Source organism: Prunus persica, chromosome G1 (genome assembly GCF_000346465.2).
Source record: "Prunus persica cultivar Lovell chromosome G1, Prunus_persica_NCBIv2, whole genome shotgun sequence".
NCBI lineage: Eukaryota > Viridiplantae > Streptophyta > Magnoliopsida > Rosales > Rosaceae > Prunus > Prunus persica.
This window is the reverse complement of record NC_034009.1, coordinates 39,655,395-39,672,418: the sequence shown is the minus strand read 5'-3', so window position 1 is coordinate 39,672,418 and position 17,024 is coordinate 39,655,395. Positions and strand designations below refer to the sequence as shown.

Below are 17,024 nucleotides of genomic sequence, written 5' to 3'. Positions count from 1 at the left end.
ATGGCTTCATCTGTACTTAACCCAGTTGTTTTTGCAGGTCGGTCTCAACCAAGTGTTGATTGCAATATTCTAAACAAGATGACCATACACTGTTATTTGATGTAGGTATACGTATGAGATGGCTTAGCTTTAATTGGTTTGGTTGTTCCAAGTTTTATGTACACAATCTCACAGTAACTGCCGAGTTGTTTTTCATTTCACGTATTTCTCCGTGGTATTTTTTTCCCAATATTCTGATTATGGAGATGAAGTAAATATTACTGTGGAGCTTATAGCATGTTTAGTTTATGTCGTGGGCATGACTGCTGTTCTTGGTAACCCTTTTTCTTCAAACTCTCTAGTTTCTGTCATCTGAAGTCTTTCCAGTCATTCAACTCAAAAAGTCTCCAACCCACTTTGGAATGGCAGAACAAGTGTTAGAAGGCCATAAATAAATAGCCACAAGTTCTCATACATGTATATAAAAAGTGTGAAGTTGAAACCTACAGACGACAAGGGAAGAAGGAAGCTCTGTCCCATATAGGTGATCCGTGGAGTAAACATGTTTATGCCACCATTCCAAATTGACTGCCCCCTCGAATTGCACAATGGCAATAAGCTCTCCTCCTGCGACTCTAAAGTAGGCAAAACACTGGTGTTGGAAGGACATGTAAAAGGGTTATTGTGCATTCTATTGTACAAGCTTGAATGGATTTTCTTTTCTGTTGTATTTGGCCCTTCTCTTTTGAAGCATGCCAAAAATCATCCTGGTTTTGTAATATGTGGTTTGTGCCCAATTAATTTACCGTGGATGTTGCCTTTTTGTACCCAAAATTTGATAGCTGCCTTCTTTTGAACGACAATTCATTGAGGGAGAGAATTACTTTCCTTTTGAATATGAATCCATGTGCAACTCCAACTATCATTTGAAAGGTCCAAATCAATTCATGGTAATATAAGGATGGATAACAATTGTCTTGTCCATCATATTTGAATTCAGGATTACTTTCAACGAACTGGAGACTTATTAGAGCACATGCCATTGACATACGATATAAGAGCAATATTAGGTCAATATAGGTGCACTATAGAGGCAATATTAGAGCAATATAAGGGCAATACGATACCAATAGTTTTACAATATACATCCAATACGGTGGCAATATGCATACACTATCTATGCTATACAAAGGCAATATTAAGGCAATATACATACAATAGAACTACAATATTAAGTCAATCTACATACAATACATACACATTACAGACAACATTTTACACATGCAAAAGAAATCGCCACCGAACCTTAACAATACTAGCCTGCGAAGGGAAAATGAAGGCAACAAAAGATCCATGTACTCAGGTGAGTTGAACTGAAGCAGCACTCACTGTTACTACAGGTCCATCAAAAGATCCAAGTCTTTGTCCTTTCTCCTTGCTGCATGCACGAGGCTATGATGAGCCATTCCCTCAGCACCCATATTCAGCACCTGCCAAACACCAGCTACATCAATTTCACTCCAATTGTAGTCTGGTGAGATGACCGAAGCATAATCTCGGAACATTTCAAAGCCGTTGTTGAAACATTCAACCATTTCATGGTTATATTCTTCAGATTGTGTGAATTTTTCGACAGCATTTTTCTTTCTCTCTTCCAATTTCAACTTCAAGGACTCTAACTCTTTGCTCCGACTTTTTGCTTTTAGAGTTTGCTTCACCTCTCCAGCGTATGCTTTGTTCAACTTGTTGGCCAAGTTTCCCATAACTTGGCCATGAATATCGCACTTACTCTCCCACCAATCCGTTGCCTTTGACATATATTGGAGGTGGTGCTTGACGGCAGAGATTTTGTCAAGCGGATCATTGCTCTCAGCCTCACTTCCAGATGAAGTGGGATCATGATTGGGAGTCCGAGGTGGAGATGGGAATGGCACATGCCACGGCTGGTCCCCCGGGTAACTGTGACATGCTCATTTGGAGGGCGTACATCCGACATCTTTAAGTATTGCCGGGGACAATTCACAGCTGTTGCCTGCAACAAAACAAATAAAGGTAGATTCAGTCTCCAGTTGTAAACGACAATTGGTTAGCTGTAGTGGAGAATATTTGCGTTTTAGTAAGACTAATTACCTTTCCCGTTAAGAAGGTGCCTCTGTTGCAGTTCTGTATAGGAAGGTTGAGTTATATGTACGAACTTATATGAAGTATATTGGGTATTTAGTTGGTGCATTCAATTGATGGGATTGCAAACTACATCATTAACTCATTGGCTGTAATTTACAACAGTACAACATTACATTAACAACAATAAAATTGGCTTCCAAACGACAAAAAAGCAAACCTTAATGGGAAATTGAAAATTGTGGATTTCAACCCAAAATAGGACTGTGTAACTAAGCATTTATTGCGAATTTCAGAACAGAAAATTGGAAAATAGCGAAATTGAAAAATAGGAAAAGTGAAAACTTGGAGAATGGGAAATAAGGAAACTTGGAAAATTGGAAATAGAACAAAAGGAAAATTGGCAAATCGGAAATACGAAAAAATGGAAAGTTGGAAATTTGGGAAATTTGGAAAATTGAAAATTGGAAATAGGAAAAAAGGAAAAATTGGAAAGAGGAAACTAGGCAATAGGATTACATGACACTTGGAAAATTGGAAAATTGGAAAAAGGAAAAAAGGACACTTGGAAAATAGGAAATTTGGGTAATTGGAAAATAAAGCAACTTGGAAAATTGGAAAATTTGAAATTGGACAAAAGGAAACTTGGAAAATAGGAAAAAAAAAGGAAACTCTGAAAACATGAAAATTGGAAAATTTGAAATAGGAAATAGGAAAAAAGGACACTTGGAAAATAGGCAAATTCGCAAATTGGAAAATTGAAAATTGGATAATTGGAAAATTGGAATATTGGATAACTGGATAATTGAAAAATAGGAAATAAGGCAACTTGGAAAATAGCAAAATTGGAAATAGAACAAAAGGAAAGTTAGCAAATTGAAAAATTGGAAAATTGGAAATAGGAAAAAAAGGAAACTTAGAAAATAGTCCAATTGGAAAAAAGATAATTGGATAATTGGACAAAAACTTAAAATTTGAAAAATGGAAATAGGAAATAGGGACACATGGAAAATAAGAAAATTGGAAACGAATTGAAATTGTGGAAATGGAAAATAAGACAATTACCATATTGGACCATTTTAATTACTTTCTGAATTAGGCAAAGCAGGCAACTTTTTTTAAATTACATAATGGGAAAATGGGAACATTGAAAAATTGGAAAACTAGAAATACAACAAAAGGAAACTTGGGAAATTGCACAATAGGAAAATAGGGAATAGGAAAAAATAGGCAAAAATAATGAAAAATTGGAAAATTGGAAAATTGGATGACACATGGAAAATAGGAAAATATGAAGAATGGAAAAATGGAAACGAATTGAGATTGCTGAAATGAGAAATAAGACAATAACCATATTGGTCAATTTGAATGAGTTGGTCAATTAGGCAAATAGGCAAATCCCTTATTTGAATTACATAATGGGAAAATTACCAAGTTTGGAACGTCCAACATACAAATATATTACAAAAAGGCATACAGTCAACTGGGTAATAACTCCCGCCCAATACTATCCCGCCTAAGACTCCCGCCAATCCCTCCCGCCAATTACTCCCTCTAATCCCTCCCACCAATAACTCTCTGAGTTACTCCAGGTCATTAAAACTTGCCTATATTAATCAACCCAGTTGTTTGAAATGAAAACTTCCATCACATTAACTCCTGCTTACAGCCACTACCTTCCCCACTGATTTCACTCCCATCGCATTTAGTCCCCTTTTTTTCCAATTAAGTTGTACACTAGGCTACAATAAATATCGAAGACCATGGACCATAACCTCACACCACACCCAACACTTTCAATTACTGAAGGAGAGAAGACTGAAACACAAGCCAAGTCACCCAATTCACTCCCTGCAGACTTGGTCCATGGCATGCAGCAATGTCGAGGCAATACCATGTTTTGGAAAAATCTTCATGCAGACATAGTTTCAAAATTGTGGAGGGCCAAACTAGATGGGGTGTCATAAAAAACCGCACAATTCGCTCTCGTTATCATGCGCGCATGCATCTCCTACATATAAAGACAATGAAAGCAAAAATTGAAATTGCCCCTACCACTGCAATTATGGTATTCAAGGAATCAGAAGCAACGGCCAAGTTGAAGCAAGAAGAAGTGGAAAGCGGATTCGAACTATTTCGTAAGTTTGCAAAAATAGTGGATCCGGCAGGAAACTAGGCCAACATCACTGTGGCCGGGGTCATGAATTTCATGCGTCGCGGTCACCGCACTTGAAGAGTATGCAACTTCGAATTTGTCAACAGTAGGGAAATGGAACTATGAGGTGGCGTATTTTTGTATTATGTAACGATGGGGTGGCCTGTTGTTGTATTATGTAAGTTTGGAAATAGGATTTTATGGAATGATGAAGCCTCTTTTTGTATTTGTGCGTATACAGTTTATCGGTGTCCAGTTCAGTGGCGATATAGCAGTAATAACTATATAATAAACATGCATATAACGGCAATATTATGTCAATAAGAGTACAATAGAGTGATGATAGAGTTACAATATGATCCTATTACAGTACGTACTGCATCATAATGTTTTTTAAATTATTTGGTCCAAAAAAATACTAATAAATAAACAAAAAATTAATTACAACCTGAAAAAAGGATGGATTATACATCCCTTAAAAGACATATGGCCTACAATACAGACCTTCAAAATGAACTCTACATATATATATATATATAATGCATGCCTTGTAGCACCATCACATCCCCCCCTAAATTACACAAATATGACACCCTAAAACCTCATGCTCCTTCCTCTTTCAACCCCTCAATTATCCATTGGATGCCCAATACTAGATGACTGCTTGGGGGGTGGGATACCCTGCAACTCTATAACAGAATTGGTAGGGGAGAGTGGTTCTGGGAAGACGCAACTTTGTCTCCAACTTACGGTACCAGCTCAGCTCCCACCCTCACATGGCGGACTAGAGGGCTCCACCGTCTACATATTCACAGAATTCAGCTTCCCATTTCGTCGATTGCAACAACTAGGCAACCTTTATCATGCATCATACCCCAACTTAATAAGGTTGGAGCCATTGGAAGACATATATGTTCATGGTGTTCATGATGCTCAACAACTCATCCATGTCCTTGGAGACATAGAAGCATTTATTGCCATTGATCACACCCACCTACCTGTGAAACTCATTGTCATTGATTCCATTGCTGCATTGTTCCGATCACAGTATCAGACAACACCAGCAGATTTGAAATGGCGGTTTGAAATATTTTTCAACATATCTGGGACATTGAAGGGTTTAGCAAATAAGTTTGGGTTGGCGGTGGTTGTCACCAACCAAGTGGTGGATTTTATTGGGCCACATGATAAAGTGAATGAGGTGAGGTTGGGAAACTTGGAGTCCCTGGACACATCAGGCAGACGGGTGAGTCCAGCTTTGGGACTGGCTTGGGCACATTGCATAAATTCAAGAGTGTTCTTGGCAAGACATGAGCAATCTATTGAGGTTAGCATTCGTAATGCTCCTTCAACAAGTATATGTAGTCAAACACATAGGACATTTCACCTTGTATTTGCCCCACATCTGGCCTATGCATTGGCCGAATTTGTAATCATAAAAGAAGGTATAGTCGGAGTATCACAGTAACTGTGTAATATAGGAATTCTAAGAACTTTAATGATTTGGATCCATTTGGAATTACATTCCAGTCCCTTTAATTTCGCACTCAAATTATAATAGCAATCTGGAAGCAATACCAGTACAATAAAAGTCCAATATAATAGCAATCTGTCAGCAATACAGCATGCTGTAGCAATGCAACCCAAATTATGCAAATTTAAAAGAATTCCCATTCAACATAACACGAAACCCACCACAAATAAAAGTAGAGTTTACATGACCTACCAAAGCAACACAAATCATATTGTCTAAGATACATTGCGCAATGGAATATTGTTTTTACATGTGCTTTTATTGTGGCCTGCGGAACCGCACCTTGAGCACTTTCTTCTAATGGTGCCCTCTCCTTGCGAGGGAATTCTGATCTTCTTTCGTCTGCCTGGCATGACCCTTGCCATGGGAGGCAGCACAACTCGACTTCGAACATCTTCAGGAATATCCCACATTCCGTGAGGTTGTGCCGGGTAGATGCTATCCGAATAAGCATCATCCAGGTTTTCTGAGTGTAATACCGAGAAGCCTTTGCGTATACATTTACTTTCAAGAAGCGGCAAACTGCAACTACATGCTTGCAAGGTAGCTGCTCAAGCTGAAACTTTCTACAACTACAACTGCTGTTCGCCAAATCTACGAGGCCGTCCATATCACCGTCCAAAACATTAAACTGTGCATTATTTACTTTAACCACATTCATCCTTGCAGCATCCTCCAACCTGTTCCTCAACTTCTTCTCTCCAAAATTGGGGCACAATGTTGTTGTGCAATTCAAAACCAACTCACAACGTTCGGTGAACCATTTCACAAGGAGATTAACAATTTCCCCTATCAAATGAACCACTGGCAGCATCCTTGCAAACCTAAGGACTGAGTTGATTGACTCTGCAATATTTGTTGTCATTACATTGTAGCGGCGTCCATCCATGTGAGCTCTAGACCACTTATGTAACCCTGTCTCTTCAAGATATTGAGCAACATGTTCCTTTCGCTTGATCTTGCAAAAATGACAATCAAATTCAGCAATGGAATAAGATTTCGCAGCCTGCTCAAAGTGCATAAGTATGTGATCACGCTTTTTCAACTAGCAAGTGCGTTTCATGTTCCCCTTCATATGATAAAAGCATATGCCACGTTGTGCAGTTGGAAAAATTTTGTTCCACACATTCTCTATGCTAACATTGCGATCAGAAATAATAACAAGATTGGGACACTCACCAATGGCTTCATGAAGTTTAGTGAAAAACCAATGCCATGATGCATCCGTCTCCAAATCCCCGATCCCAAAAGCAAGAGGATATATATTTCAATTACCATCGAATGCATTTGCTACAAACATAACACCCTTGTACTTGGATTTTAAATGAGTGGCATCCACGGCTATCACTGGGCGCATGGAAGAACGGAACCCTCTAATACATGCGCCAACCGCCATAAATAAATACACAAAGTGATTGTTCTCATCAGTTTGGATGTGTGTTTTTGTGCCGGGATTCATACGCTCCAATTCATAGCAATAAGCTGGAAGGATATAATATGCCTCCTCCGCTGATCCTCTAATGGACAATAGAGCTAACTCCTTTGCTTTCCAAGCTTTCGAATAATGGATGGTGCAACCAAAGTTGTGTTTCACATCTCTCATAATGTCACTTCCTTTTAAGTGAAGTGGCTACAAGTGCTGCGGTTGCTTGACGATGCTTGTCACTTACGAACCTCAAATCACATTCATGGACAGTTGTACACCTCACAATCATGAAGCTGTATTCTCCAATTCTCGATGCTCGGACCCGCCATGGGCATGGACGTTGACAACAAACCACAAGCAACCTTTTAGTGCAAGAGAATTGCACCTTAAATTCAAAGTGGCCTCTTAATGCCGTCAACCGTAACTCCGTCAACAATGCTTTCTTACTAGAGAAAATTTGCCCAACTGTAATTTTCGGATTCCAATCACTTCGTGAAAACCCGCTGTCCAAATATGCTTCTTCATCATTTACACCGGCTGCATTGTACCGATTTTGTTCACCTATTTGACTCCAATAATGTTGACGAGTGGGTTCAGATTCTCCTCCTAAACGCATTATTGGCAACTGGGCAGCTATGTTGAAGCAGCCCAAATTAGGAGGGGCAGAGTACACTGACACTTCATTTCTTTCAGTACTATTATCACCACCATGCATCTCCTACACCTCGCTAAAATCAATCATATCCACAAAATCTGTCCCTACTTCACCTCCCACATCAGTGACATTCGTATTATTCCAAGTTACTTCATTGCTTTCAACAATGGCAACTGAAGAATGACCCATCCGACTACTATCTGTCGTGATATGCATACTATGAACTACATCATTTGTCAATCCTTTATCTTCTATACTCACGAGTAAGGGAGCTAGTTTTGAAGGTGTTACCTCGGAATTGTACTTCATAAAAAAATTGATATCATCATCGTCCTCAATATTTATGTGCTTCCACTCATTCGAGGCCACCAAAACTGAGAATTTTAAGCAAACCTTGTCTTCCCTGCTGTTTGTATTACCAATCTAATGCACACGGTCCAACAGTTCAACAAATTTGATGGTCCGTGGAACTATTAAGCCTTTTGAGTCACCCCCTTCGTATTTGCACATCTTCTTCGAGGTGACCCATTTTCCATTGTAGCACACGAGAATAACAATTGTCTCCATTTCTGACCATGACAAAACAACATTTCATTAACACAATATAACCACAATAACCAAACAATACAATAGCAATATAACCACAATATAACAGCAATATATAAGCAATATAATGACAATATAACAGCAATACGACTGTAAAATAAGAGGAACACAACAGAATCACACTATACAGATCTACTACATCAAATAGAAAATCCCAAGTTTCAAGATTCACATATCCAGACCAATCTAAATGCAATTGGTACAAACCCAGATGAATGAGTATGAATATTCAACAAAACCTAACCCAAAGAAATTAAAGCCAAAACGAATTTAACACAAACCCAAACAATCAAACTATAACCCATTTCACATAATCCCACTGATATTAAGAAAATAACCATCAACACTACCTTTTCGAGGTCGGCAATCCACTAGAGCTTCAAGGTTGCAAGCAGCTATTCAGAAGACATAGCTAAAGGGAGGGGTTCGCGATTCCAAACAGAAAGCAAGAGATCGAATAGGGGAGAAAGAGACATAACGAAGCTAGAGAGAGAAACAGCTGCGCTATGAGAAAGAGAGCAAAGAGAGAGACAGAGAGTTGTGCTAGAGAGAGAGAGAGCCAAGATAGAGAGAGCCAAGAGAGACACAGAGAGCTGTGATAGACAGATACCAAAGAAAGAGAGTTGTGCTAGAGAGAGAGAGAGAGAGAGAGAGAGAGAGAGAGAGCTGTGTGAGCTTCTTCTTTCCAAAATTTCTGAACTTGTGAAAAATCAGCAATAAGTGGACAATAATTTTATATTTATAGGTGATAGTTGTACAAAAATTGGAAAGGGGTGGTATTTTTAATTAAAATTATGAAATGGGTATCATTTTAAGCTATTTCCCTAAAAAATATTTCTTCTGTATTCTCAAAGAGCTACATACAGAGAGGTGGAGTATGGGTGGGCCCCAACCCTTTATTGGATGTTAGTTGCTGTGGGGAATAATGAATGACAACACTATGCTTGGACAACTGTCATGTGGCAGGTGGTGTCAGTAGCTCACATTAGTATAAGTTATGCGTGTATTTGTAGTTTATAAGGAGATTTTTTAGTAGTGCCTATTAATCTAATAAAATTCTATAAAAAAAATTTTTTAAAAAAAAGATTGTAGATTTATTTTTTTTTTGAGTTATTTAGTCATATATTTATTTTTAGTATTAATAATATAGATAGACTCTACACTAGTTAATTTGAGTGCTGTTAAATGAACCCTAATATTAACTGAGTACACCATACTATCAAATTATTTATTGAATTACTGATTTACCCTAATATAAAATGACTAAAAAGGATATATTGAACTGTGAAACACACGACTCCTCCACCGAACATAGCAACGCCTCCTTCATAATATCGTTTCCTCCACCGTCACACTAACACCGTCGTCATACCATCCACTTCTCCACCGTTACAATAACGCCGCCGTCGTACCATTATACTGGCGCCGTGGTCATCTAGTATTGGTAAATCTCATTTTGATTTTGTTATCAAATGGGTTATATTGTCTTGATTTGTTCTTCACGGGCTAAAATGTTTTGTAACCTTCCTCTAGAAATTGGTTTTAATTTGTTCTTCAAAGGGAGAAGTTTATGGGTTGTTTAATATTGATTATCTGAAGAGATCCATGACCATGTGGGTATGCTGTTCGATCATCCCACGTCTTTTAGTTGTGGCATATGGGTTAAGCTATGATACATGAGATTTGGTCCCCACATCACTCTTGTAAGAAAATGGGCTTCGTGCTAGCTGTGGTAGTACAGTATTTTCAGGTTTTCCCTTGTGGTCAATTGGCTTTCCATTCCCAACATTATATATCAACGTCATAATGGAAAATAAGTGATCAGCCGATTTGTGAATATGTGTCACTCATGTAATGACAGTAGTTAACTGATAAATATGTGGTTGAACATATTTTAGTAAAATGGCAGGTAGAAGAGATATCTAAGATTCTAAAGTGCTCAAACACAAACCAGGATGCAGAAGTTCACTGATAGATCTTGGCATCTGTGTGTTTGGCAGGACGGAGTTCCAGTAAAGTTGAGGTACCGGTTGAGCAGCATGGTTTGCCAGTGCAACCGCTGCTAGCTGCAACATTAATTCGAACTCTAATTAAAATCAGGACGACACTTTCGGAGAGAATTAATGGACGACACTTATTCCTTTATATAGAGTACAGTGAGAGATAATGGGAAAGTTAATCAAATTGCAGAGCTTACACTGAGAAGAGCAACAGATGTAGCTAGTGGATATGAAGCAAGAAATTAAAGAAAGTCGGAGCTGGCTCTTATGGTAACAGTAGCAACTGGCTTCACCATTTTATAGACGAATGATGAGGGGTACCCAGAACTAACACTCCACCCACCAATATAGAGCTTAATTACTTCCAACTGCCTCACTCACTTAAATTCATTTGAGGCAAGTGGCATGATGTGATGTATCAGACGTAATTGTGAATATACAATTGTGGCATGTGGGAGAAATGTACCGAAGGTTTTTGAGATAAAACCTCATAGCTGGATGGTCCATAAAATATGTGATTAAATTTGAGACATTATCGATTGGTAGAATTTCTTTCTTTGAAAACGGGTGAATGTGTACTGCAACAAGTGGTATGAGCAAAAAAAATATGTCCCTATATATTTAGAGGGTACAATTATTGGCATGAGCAATCCTACAATGCATCCTCTAGATATTTTCCCTTTCCAATTTATGCTTTATTAATTTTACTTGATTTTCCTTGGTTCAAAAAATTCCCGTAAAACAAAAATAATGGAAACTTCCAATTTTCACTAAAATTAAGGACACACATATGATGAATTTGAGCACTGCAGATAAATTAATTTTAGTAAAAATTGGTAGACATATGAAGTTTGTAAAGTAGAACACTTTGTAGAATTTTGTAGAAATTATGTGCTTCCGAAATCTTGGGCTTCTATTAAATATATTAATTTGTGCATATTTTTCTTCCTCACGTTGGTGGAACACATTTCCAAGGAAAAAAAGAAGAAGTAAATACCAAATTAAGTCATCAAACACTGACAGAAAAGTAAAACCACTTAAGTTCAACAAATCCAAATTCAACGTAACTTATGGAAGTTCATCTTTTGTCGAGGTTTGACATTAAAGTTTCAACTTTTTACATTTCACAGAGATAGAGGTAAAGTGATATAGTCTTTTGAGAAGAAGTATAGTCTTTGTGAGAGTAGAGAAATAGGTTTTGTAAACTCATCACATGAGCAATCTGTATTAGTGAGTGGTGGAGAGACTTGAAGAAAAAAAACTTCCAATCTCTAACAATTTCTACGTGTTACGAAATTAGTGTTGGCATTTTCTTGATACTAGGGTTTAGGGTATATGTTAGCATAGGTTGTAAACGTGCTTTGAGAGAGCATAGGGGCAGCATTGACATTGGCAGGATTGATGCAGCTCAGCAATCCCCAAAACACAGACTTGTGGCTTGACCTATGAAAGGCATTTGATTCAGAGGTAAGTGATGTCATTATCATGCATGTATATTAGGGAATTGTTTTAAAGAACAATTCAATCACGTTTTACTGTTTTTAAAAGTGAATTGAGTTTATTTAGGAGTGTTTTCTTTTTAGGCAATTTTGGCCGAAATCAATTTGATTCTCCTATTACTTTCATGTTTTAACATCCCCTTAATTTTCTAACGTGGAAATCATGTTTCAATCATATCACAATATCAAGGAGTCAAGATACCCTTAATAGTTGACTAGGCGTATAAGAATTCATTTGATATTGATATTGATCAAAATCTTCATTTCTTAAATATCTCATGTCCTATTGGTTGGACTACATGTGACCAATCTCTAGAATAGGAAAGATACTTTTGTGATTTTCTGTCAAGCCTTGGAGATTTGGTTTTCAATGTGTTTTCTTTCTTATAAAGAAAAATTCTATAAAATAAGATCTTCGTCTTCTTTGTTTAGAGAGCTTTAACGATCATATTTTCAATTCATAAACTTTGGAAAGCTGAGTTTTTATTTGAGATAAATCATCAAGTGTTCCATAACTTGGTGATTTATCAAACACTTTTATCATTCATATTGTATTTATTTGCATGTTCAGTGACTCATACCATTGAGGGCACCAAGACCGTTGTGGCTGTTTTTCTCCGATGAGCTTGAATCTATCGTGACTAGTATCATATTCAATATAAGGAGAGTTCCTGCGAGCTTGAAGAAATCGTGACCAGTATTGCGTTCAACATAAGGAGTGTCAAAAAATCATCCTATGACAGAAGTTGAGTTACAAAGATGTTAGTAAAAATTATCTAGAATGTGTCTAGGATAAGTGTGTGAGTACTTCTTGTAATCATCGTTCAATGGATTTTTTTTGGACTAAGAAGTCCCGTGGCCCCATAGATTGAGTTTTACCACATAAAATAATTTTCTACGTATTCCTTTATTTTACGTTCTATATATTCAAGAATTGATATCACTTATCAATTCTCTGGGCATGTTTTTATTCCTTTATTACACTTAAACTCTGTAAACGTACTATTTACCTTCCTTTTAGTGTTTTAACCTATCCTACAGGTACAATATCAATGTCCTTCAACTTTGTTTTTTGGTCAAATTTGTTTTCTTTTTGTGAAGTTGGGTCCCAAGGCCCAAAACATAAAATCTACCTCGAAGCATTTCCTGGGGAGAGCTTCTATAGTGAGTGGAAAGTTATAAGGGGTGTTTTTGAGGGGTATGTACGAGCCGTTGGATGAAATCCAACGGTGAGTTTTTAAAAGAGGGTGCATGTAGAACCGGGTTGAAATTTGACCCGTTGGAAACCCAACTTCAGTTGAAGATCTTTCCCTCTTTCCCTCTATGTGAAAAACTCAACAACACACTCCTCTTTTTTTGAATGTAACGCAAACCCACAATTAGAAGGATCCAAAGCTCCCAAACCCTATAGTCGCTCCATTGTCATCAGCTCCTTGGGAGGCCTGCGATCTATGGTATCCTCGATATGACGATTAATGGCTCTTACCTAGATGTTGCCTTGTTTTGATTCTATGGCTCAAGTGAAAACCCTTTCTCTTTTTCGTTCAGCAAACAAGATTCCAGATGAAAGTAAAGTAGCATATCTTTTTCTGTAGCTAGACGCCGTAGCAGCAGTTCGTTCCTCGATTTTGGTAGAGATGGAGTCTCCAATACCAAAGAGTCTTCTCTAATGTCCACCACATTCTCTCAAGCTTACTGACTTCGGAGCTCCCGATTGATTTTGAGAGGTAAGTTCACTCTTGCTGGATTGATTTAATTGGGTTTGATTTGTTTTTTGTGAGGGTAGGAAATTCGTCATTTGTGGCATCAATAATGCGTCATTTCCTTATGAATATTCAGTATACTTAGTTGATTATTTTTGGTGGGGGTGAAAAATTATGAAATGTAGGTAAAAGATCCTAAACTTAGGCTTAATGACATTAGGAGTAAGCATTTGGAGAGGATATTGGGTGAAGTTATGTGATTGCTGGTTTGAATTGCATTTGTGTTCTTAGTTGAACATGTTGGTTCTAATGTTATTTTTTCTAGATTATTTCACAAGAGATGACGTAACTATTATTAAATTTTGCTTGCGTTTTGTGTAATCGGAATCCAACAAGTTAGGCTATGCGTGTTTTGTGTCAATTTGGGCAATGTTTTGTGTAAGTGGAATGCATTGATATGTTGTGATGCAGTAATGATTTATTAATGAATTAATATTTGCTATGCAATAATATAGAAGTGGATCAATAATATACGTGGATAAAATGTCTGGGGGCTCAGAGAGTGATGACTGTGTAACAGCTAATGGGAGGGTTTACATTCTTGAAGTAAGAAATGAGGAAACACCAGCAGTTGGGATGAAGTTCGACTTGCTTGACCTCGTTTACAATTTCTATAATAGATATGCATTCTTGGCTGGCTTTGGTATTCGACTTCATTCCAGCTTTTGGGGGGGAAATAAGAAAGAGATTTTGAGGAAAGAATTTGTATGTTGCAAACAAGGTGAATACAGGAGAGATGAAACTCGGGAGAGAAAAAGACAGCGGGGAATAAGTAGATGCAATTGCAAAGCTAAGATTGTGGTTGTGAAGACAAATGGGAGCAAGAAGTATACCATCTCTCTTTTTGCAGAGGGACACAATCATAAGATGACACCCTCAGAAAGAATGCATTTATTGAGATCACACCGTCATAGTTCAGATTCTACAAAAGTACTCACAAAACAGTTGGGTTCGGTTAATATTCTCATTCATCAGAAGGTAAGTATTTTCGAGGTGCAATCCGGAGGAATGGATAAAATCGGTTTTATCAAAAAAGATATCTACAATTTTGAATGTAGTGTGAATGGGAAGTTGAGGAACCACGATGTTGAACTAGTGACCGAGTATTTTATGGCTGAACAGAAAAAAAAAATGAGGCTTTTTATTTCAAGATTGAGAGAGATGGCCATGACAGGTTTAGTCAATGTTTTTGGGCAGATGCAACTTCTAGATGGGCGTACGGGTTTTATGGAGATGTTGTTGTATTCGATACCACATTCAACACGAATCGATACGACTTGACATTTGCACCAATGTTGGGAGTTAATAACCATGGTCAGACAATTGTCTAAGCATGCGCATTTTTGAGCAAGGAAACGACTGAGTCGTTTATTTGGATGTTTGAGGAGTTTAAGAAAGCCATGCCAAGTGGCGGACCTAAAACGATCATTACAGATCAAGATGCGGCAATGACCAGAGCGATTTCAATACCCTTCCCGACTACATTTCATCGACTTTGCATATTGCACATCACATCAAAGTTCTCTGTTAAGTTACCACATTCTGCTTATAAGGAGTATTGGCGTGAATTTCAGAAAGCCGTATGGGATACTGACAATAAGGATAAGTTTGTTACAAAATGGAATATTGTGGTTACAAAGGCTGGTTTGACTGACCATCCATGGCTAAGTTCAATGTTTGATTTAAGAGAATCTTGGGTTCCAGCCTACGCACAACAATTTTTTGCCGCTGGAATGTCAAGCAGCCAAAGAGTGGAAGGTTCTCATGGTTTTTTCAAGCAATACATATCAAGGAGAAATTCGTTGATGGATTTCATAATACGATTTGAGAGGGCACTTTCTCATCAACGTCAAAAAGAGTTAGTTGCTGATCACGTAGATGCATTTGAAGTGGCTCAATGTATTCTACCGATGCCAATGAACAAACAAATGGCTACCTTGTACACAAGGACAATGTTTCAAAAGTTTGACCAAGAACTAATACAAAGTACAACATGTTTCCTAGAGCTCAAAACAGAGGGTGCTTCTAAAGTTGTCTTTCGCGTGAGCAAAAGGAAAAATTGGGAAACAAGAGTGGCAGACGTCGTATATGTTAAAGATTCTGACCACGCATCGTGTGGGTGCAAAAGATTTGAATTTGTTGGAATTATTTGCAAGCACATCCTAGCATTGTTCAGAAGGGACCAGATTGAATATATGCCCGATAAATATATTTTAAAGAGGTGGAAGAAAACTGCAAAATCTGAATTGGTGTCAGATGCAAATGGCAACGAAATTAAAGACTCTGCAGATCCTGGTCTTTTAATAAGGCGGAGTACAATGTCTCGACTTGCTTAAGATGTGGTTGAGGGTGCATTAATGAGTGAAGAAGGATGTGAGCTACTGTCAGAGACTCTAAAAAGTTTGCAGGTGAAGTTGAAGTTGTTGAAGGATGGACCAAGTAATAACGAAGTTGGAGGGTCCAGCTCTCAAACACAATATATGAAAGACCCTAAGAGAGTGAGGTGCAAAAGAAGGTCGAAACGAGTAACGGGAGCAAAAGAAAAGGCAATGAAGCGAGGGATTAGACACTGTCTGGAGTGTGGACACATTGGTCATGATAGAAGACAATGCGCAAGAAATTTGAACACACCGTAAGATGCTAACACTATTTATAATAACACCTAAAATTTGAATAGGTAAATTTTTTCTGTGCTTGTGTTTGATGTCTATGCAGGACATCACCGTCGAACAATGACGAATCAACTCCAATAGATCGTAGTGACCCATTATTCTATGAATTTGACACGATGCACGGACCAACTGAATGATTTATGTTTCTATTAGACGAAATTCGGTTGTTATGAAGACTAATGATCAGGTGAAGTTTTCTAGATTCAGTTTTTAATATTATTATTTTTTTGTTCATGTCCACCGATGAGTTCTTACTATGTCCACTGATAATTGAAATAAAAATTTGCTTGGTTTCATTCTTGCATGAAATTTGGACACATGTTAATTTTACGTCTTTCCCCTATTTAGAAATTTTCATAGACATTTGATAAAGTATCAAATTTTGAGTTATGTGAAGAAGCAATGACTTTTACCATGTAAAATGGGTAGTTTATGGTGAATTATGTTTTAACAGAGATTCATTGATTATATCACAGGCTAATGCAGCATTTCCAGCAGCCAGCTCTTGCTTCCATTACCAGTAATGATTTCCAGCAGCACCCACTTTTTCCGAATGTTATGTTCTAGTGTTTTACTTGTTATTAAGATCTGAGCTCGACTGGTTATTAGATGCA

The 17,024-nt window shown here is 37.7% G+C and overlaps 2 protein-coding genes and 1 long non-coding RNA gene across 3 annotated transcripts; 2 read left to right on the top strand and 1 right to left on the bottom strand.

Annotated features, from left to right (window-relative positions):
* LOC109947503 (DNA repair protein XRCC3 homolog) lies at positions 4,860-5,723 on the top strand. Its single transcript, XM_020557850.1, has one exon. It carries the CDS (start codon positions 4,860-4,862, stop codon positions 5,721-5,723), a length of 864 nt encoding a protein of 287 aa, XP_020413439.1.
* On the bottom strand, positions 8,356-9,017 carry LOC109950592. The gene is made up of 2 exons (XR_002272843.1): positions 8,827-9,017; positions 8,356-8,439 (listed from the first exon to the last, which is right to left on the bottom strand). It is a non-coding gene; the product is annotated as an uncharacterized LOC109950592 (long non-coding RNA).
* LOC109947501 (protein FAR1-RELATED SEQUENCE 5-like) lies at positions 14,222-16,547 on the top strand. The gene is made up of 3 exons (XM_020557846.1): positions 14,222-14,716; positions 15,091-15,596; positions 16,454-16,547. Exons 1-3 carry the CDS (start codon positions 14,222-14,224, stop codon positions 16,545-16,547), a joined length of 1,095 nt encoding a protein of 364 aa, XP_020413435.1.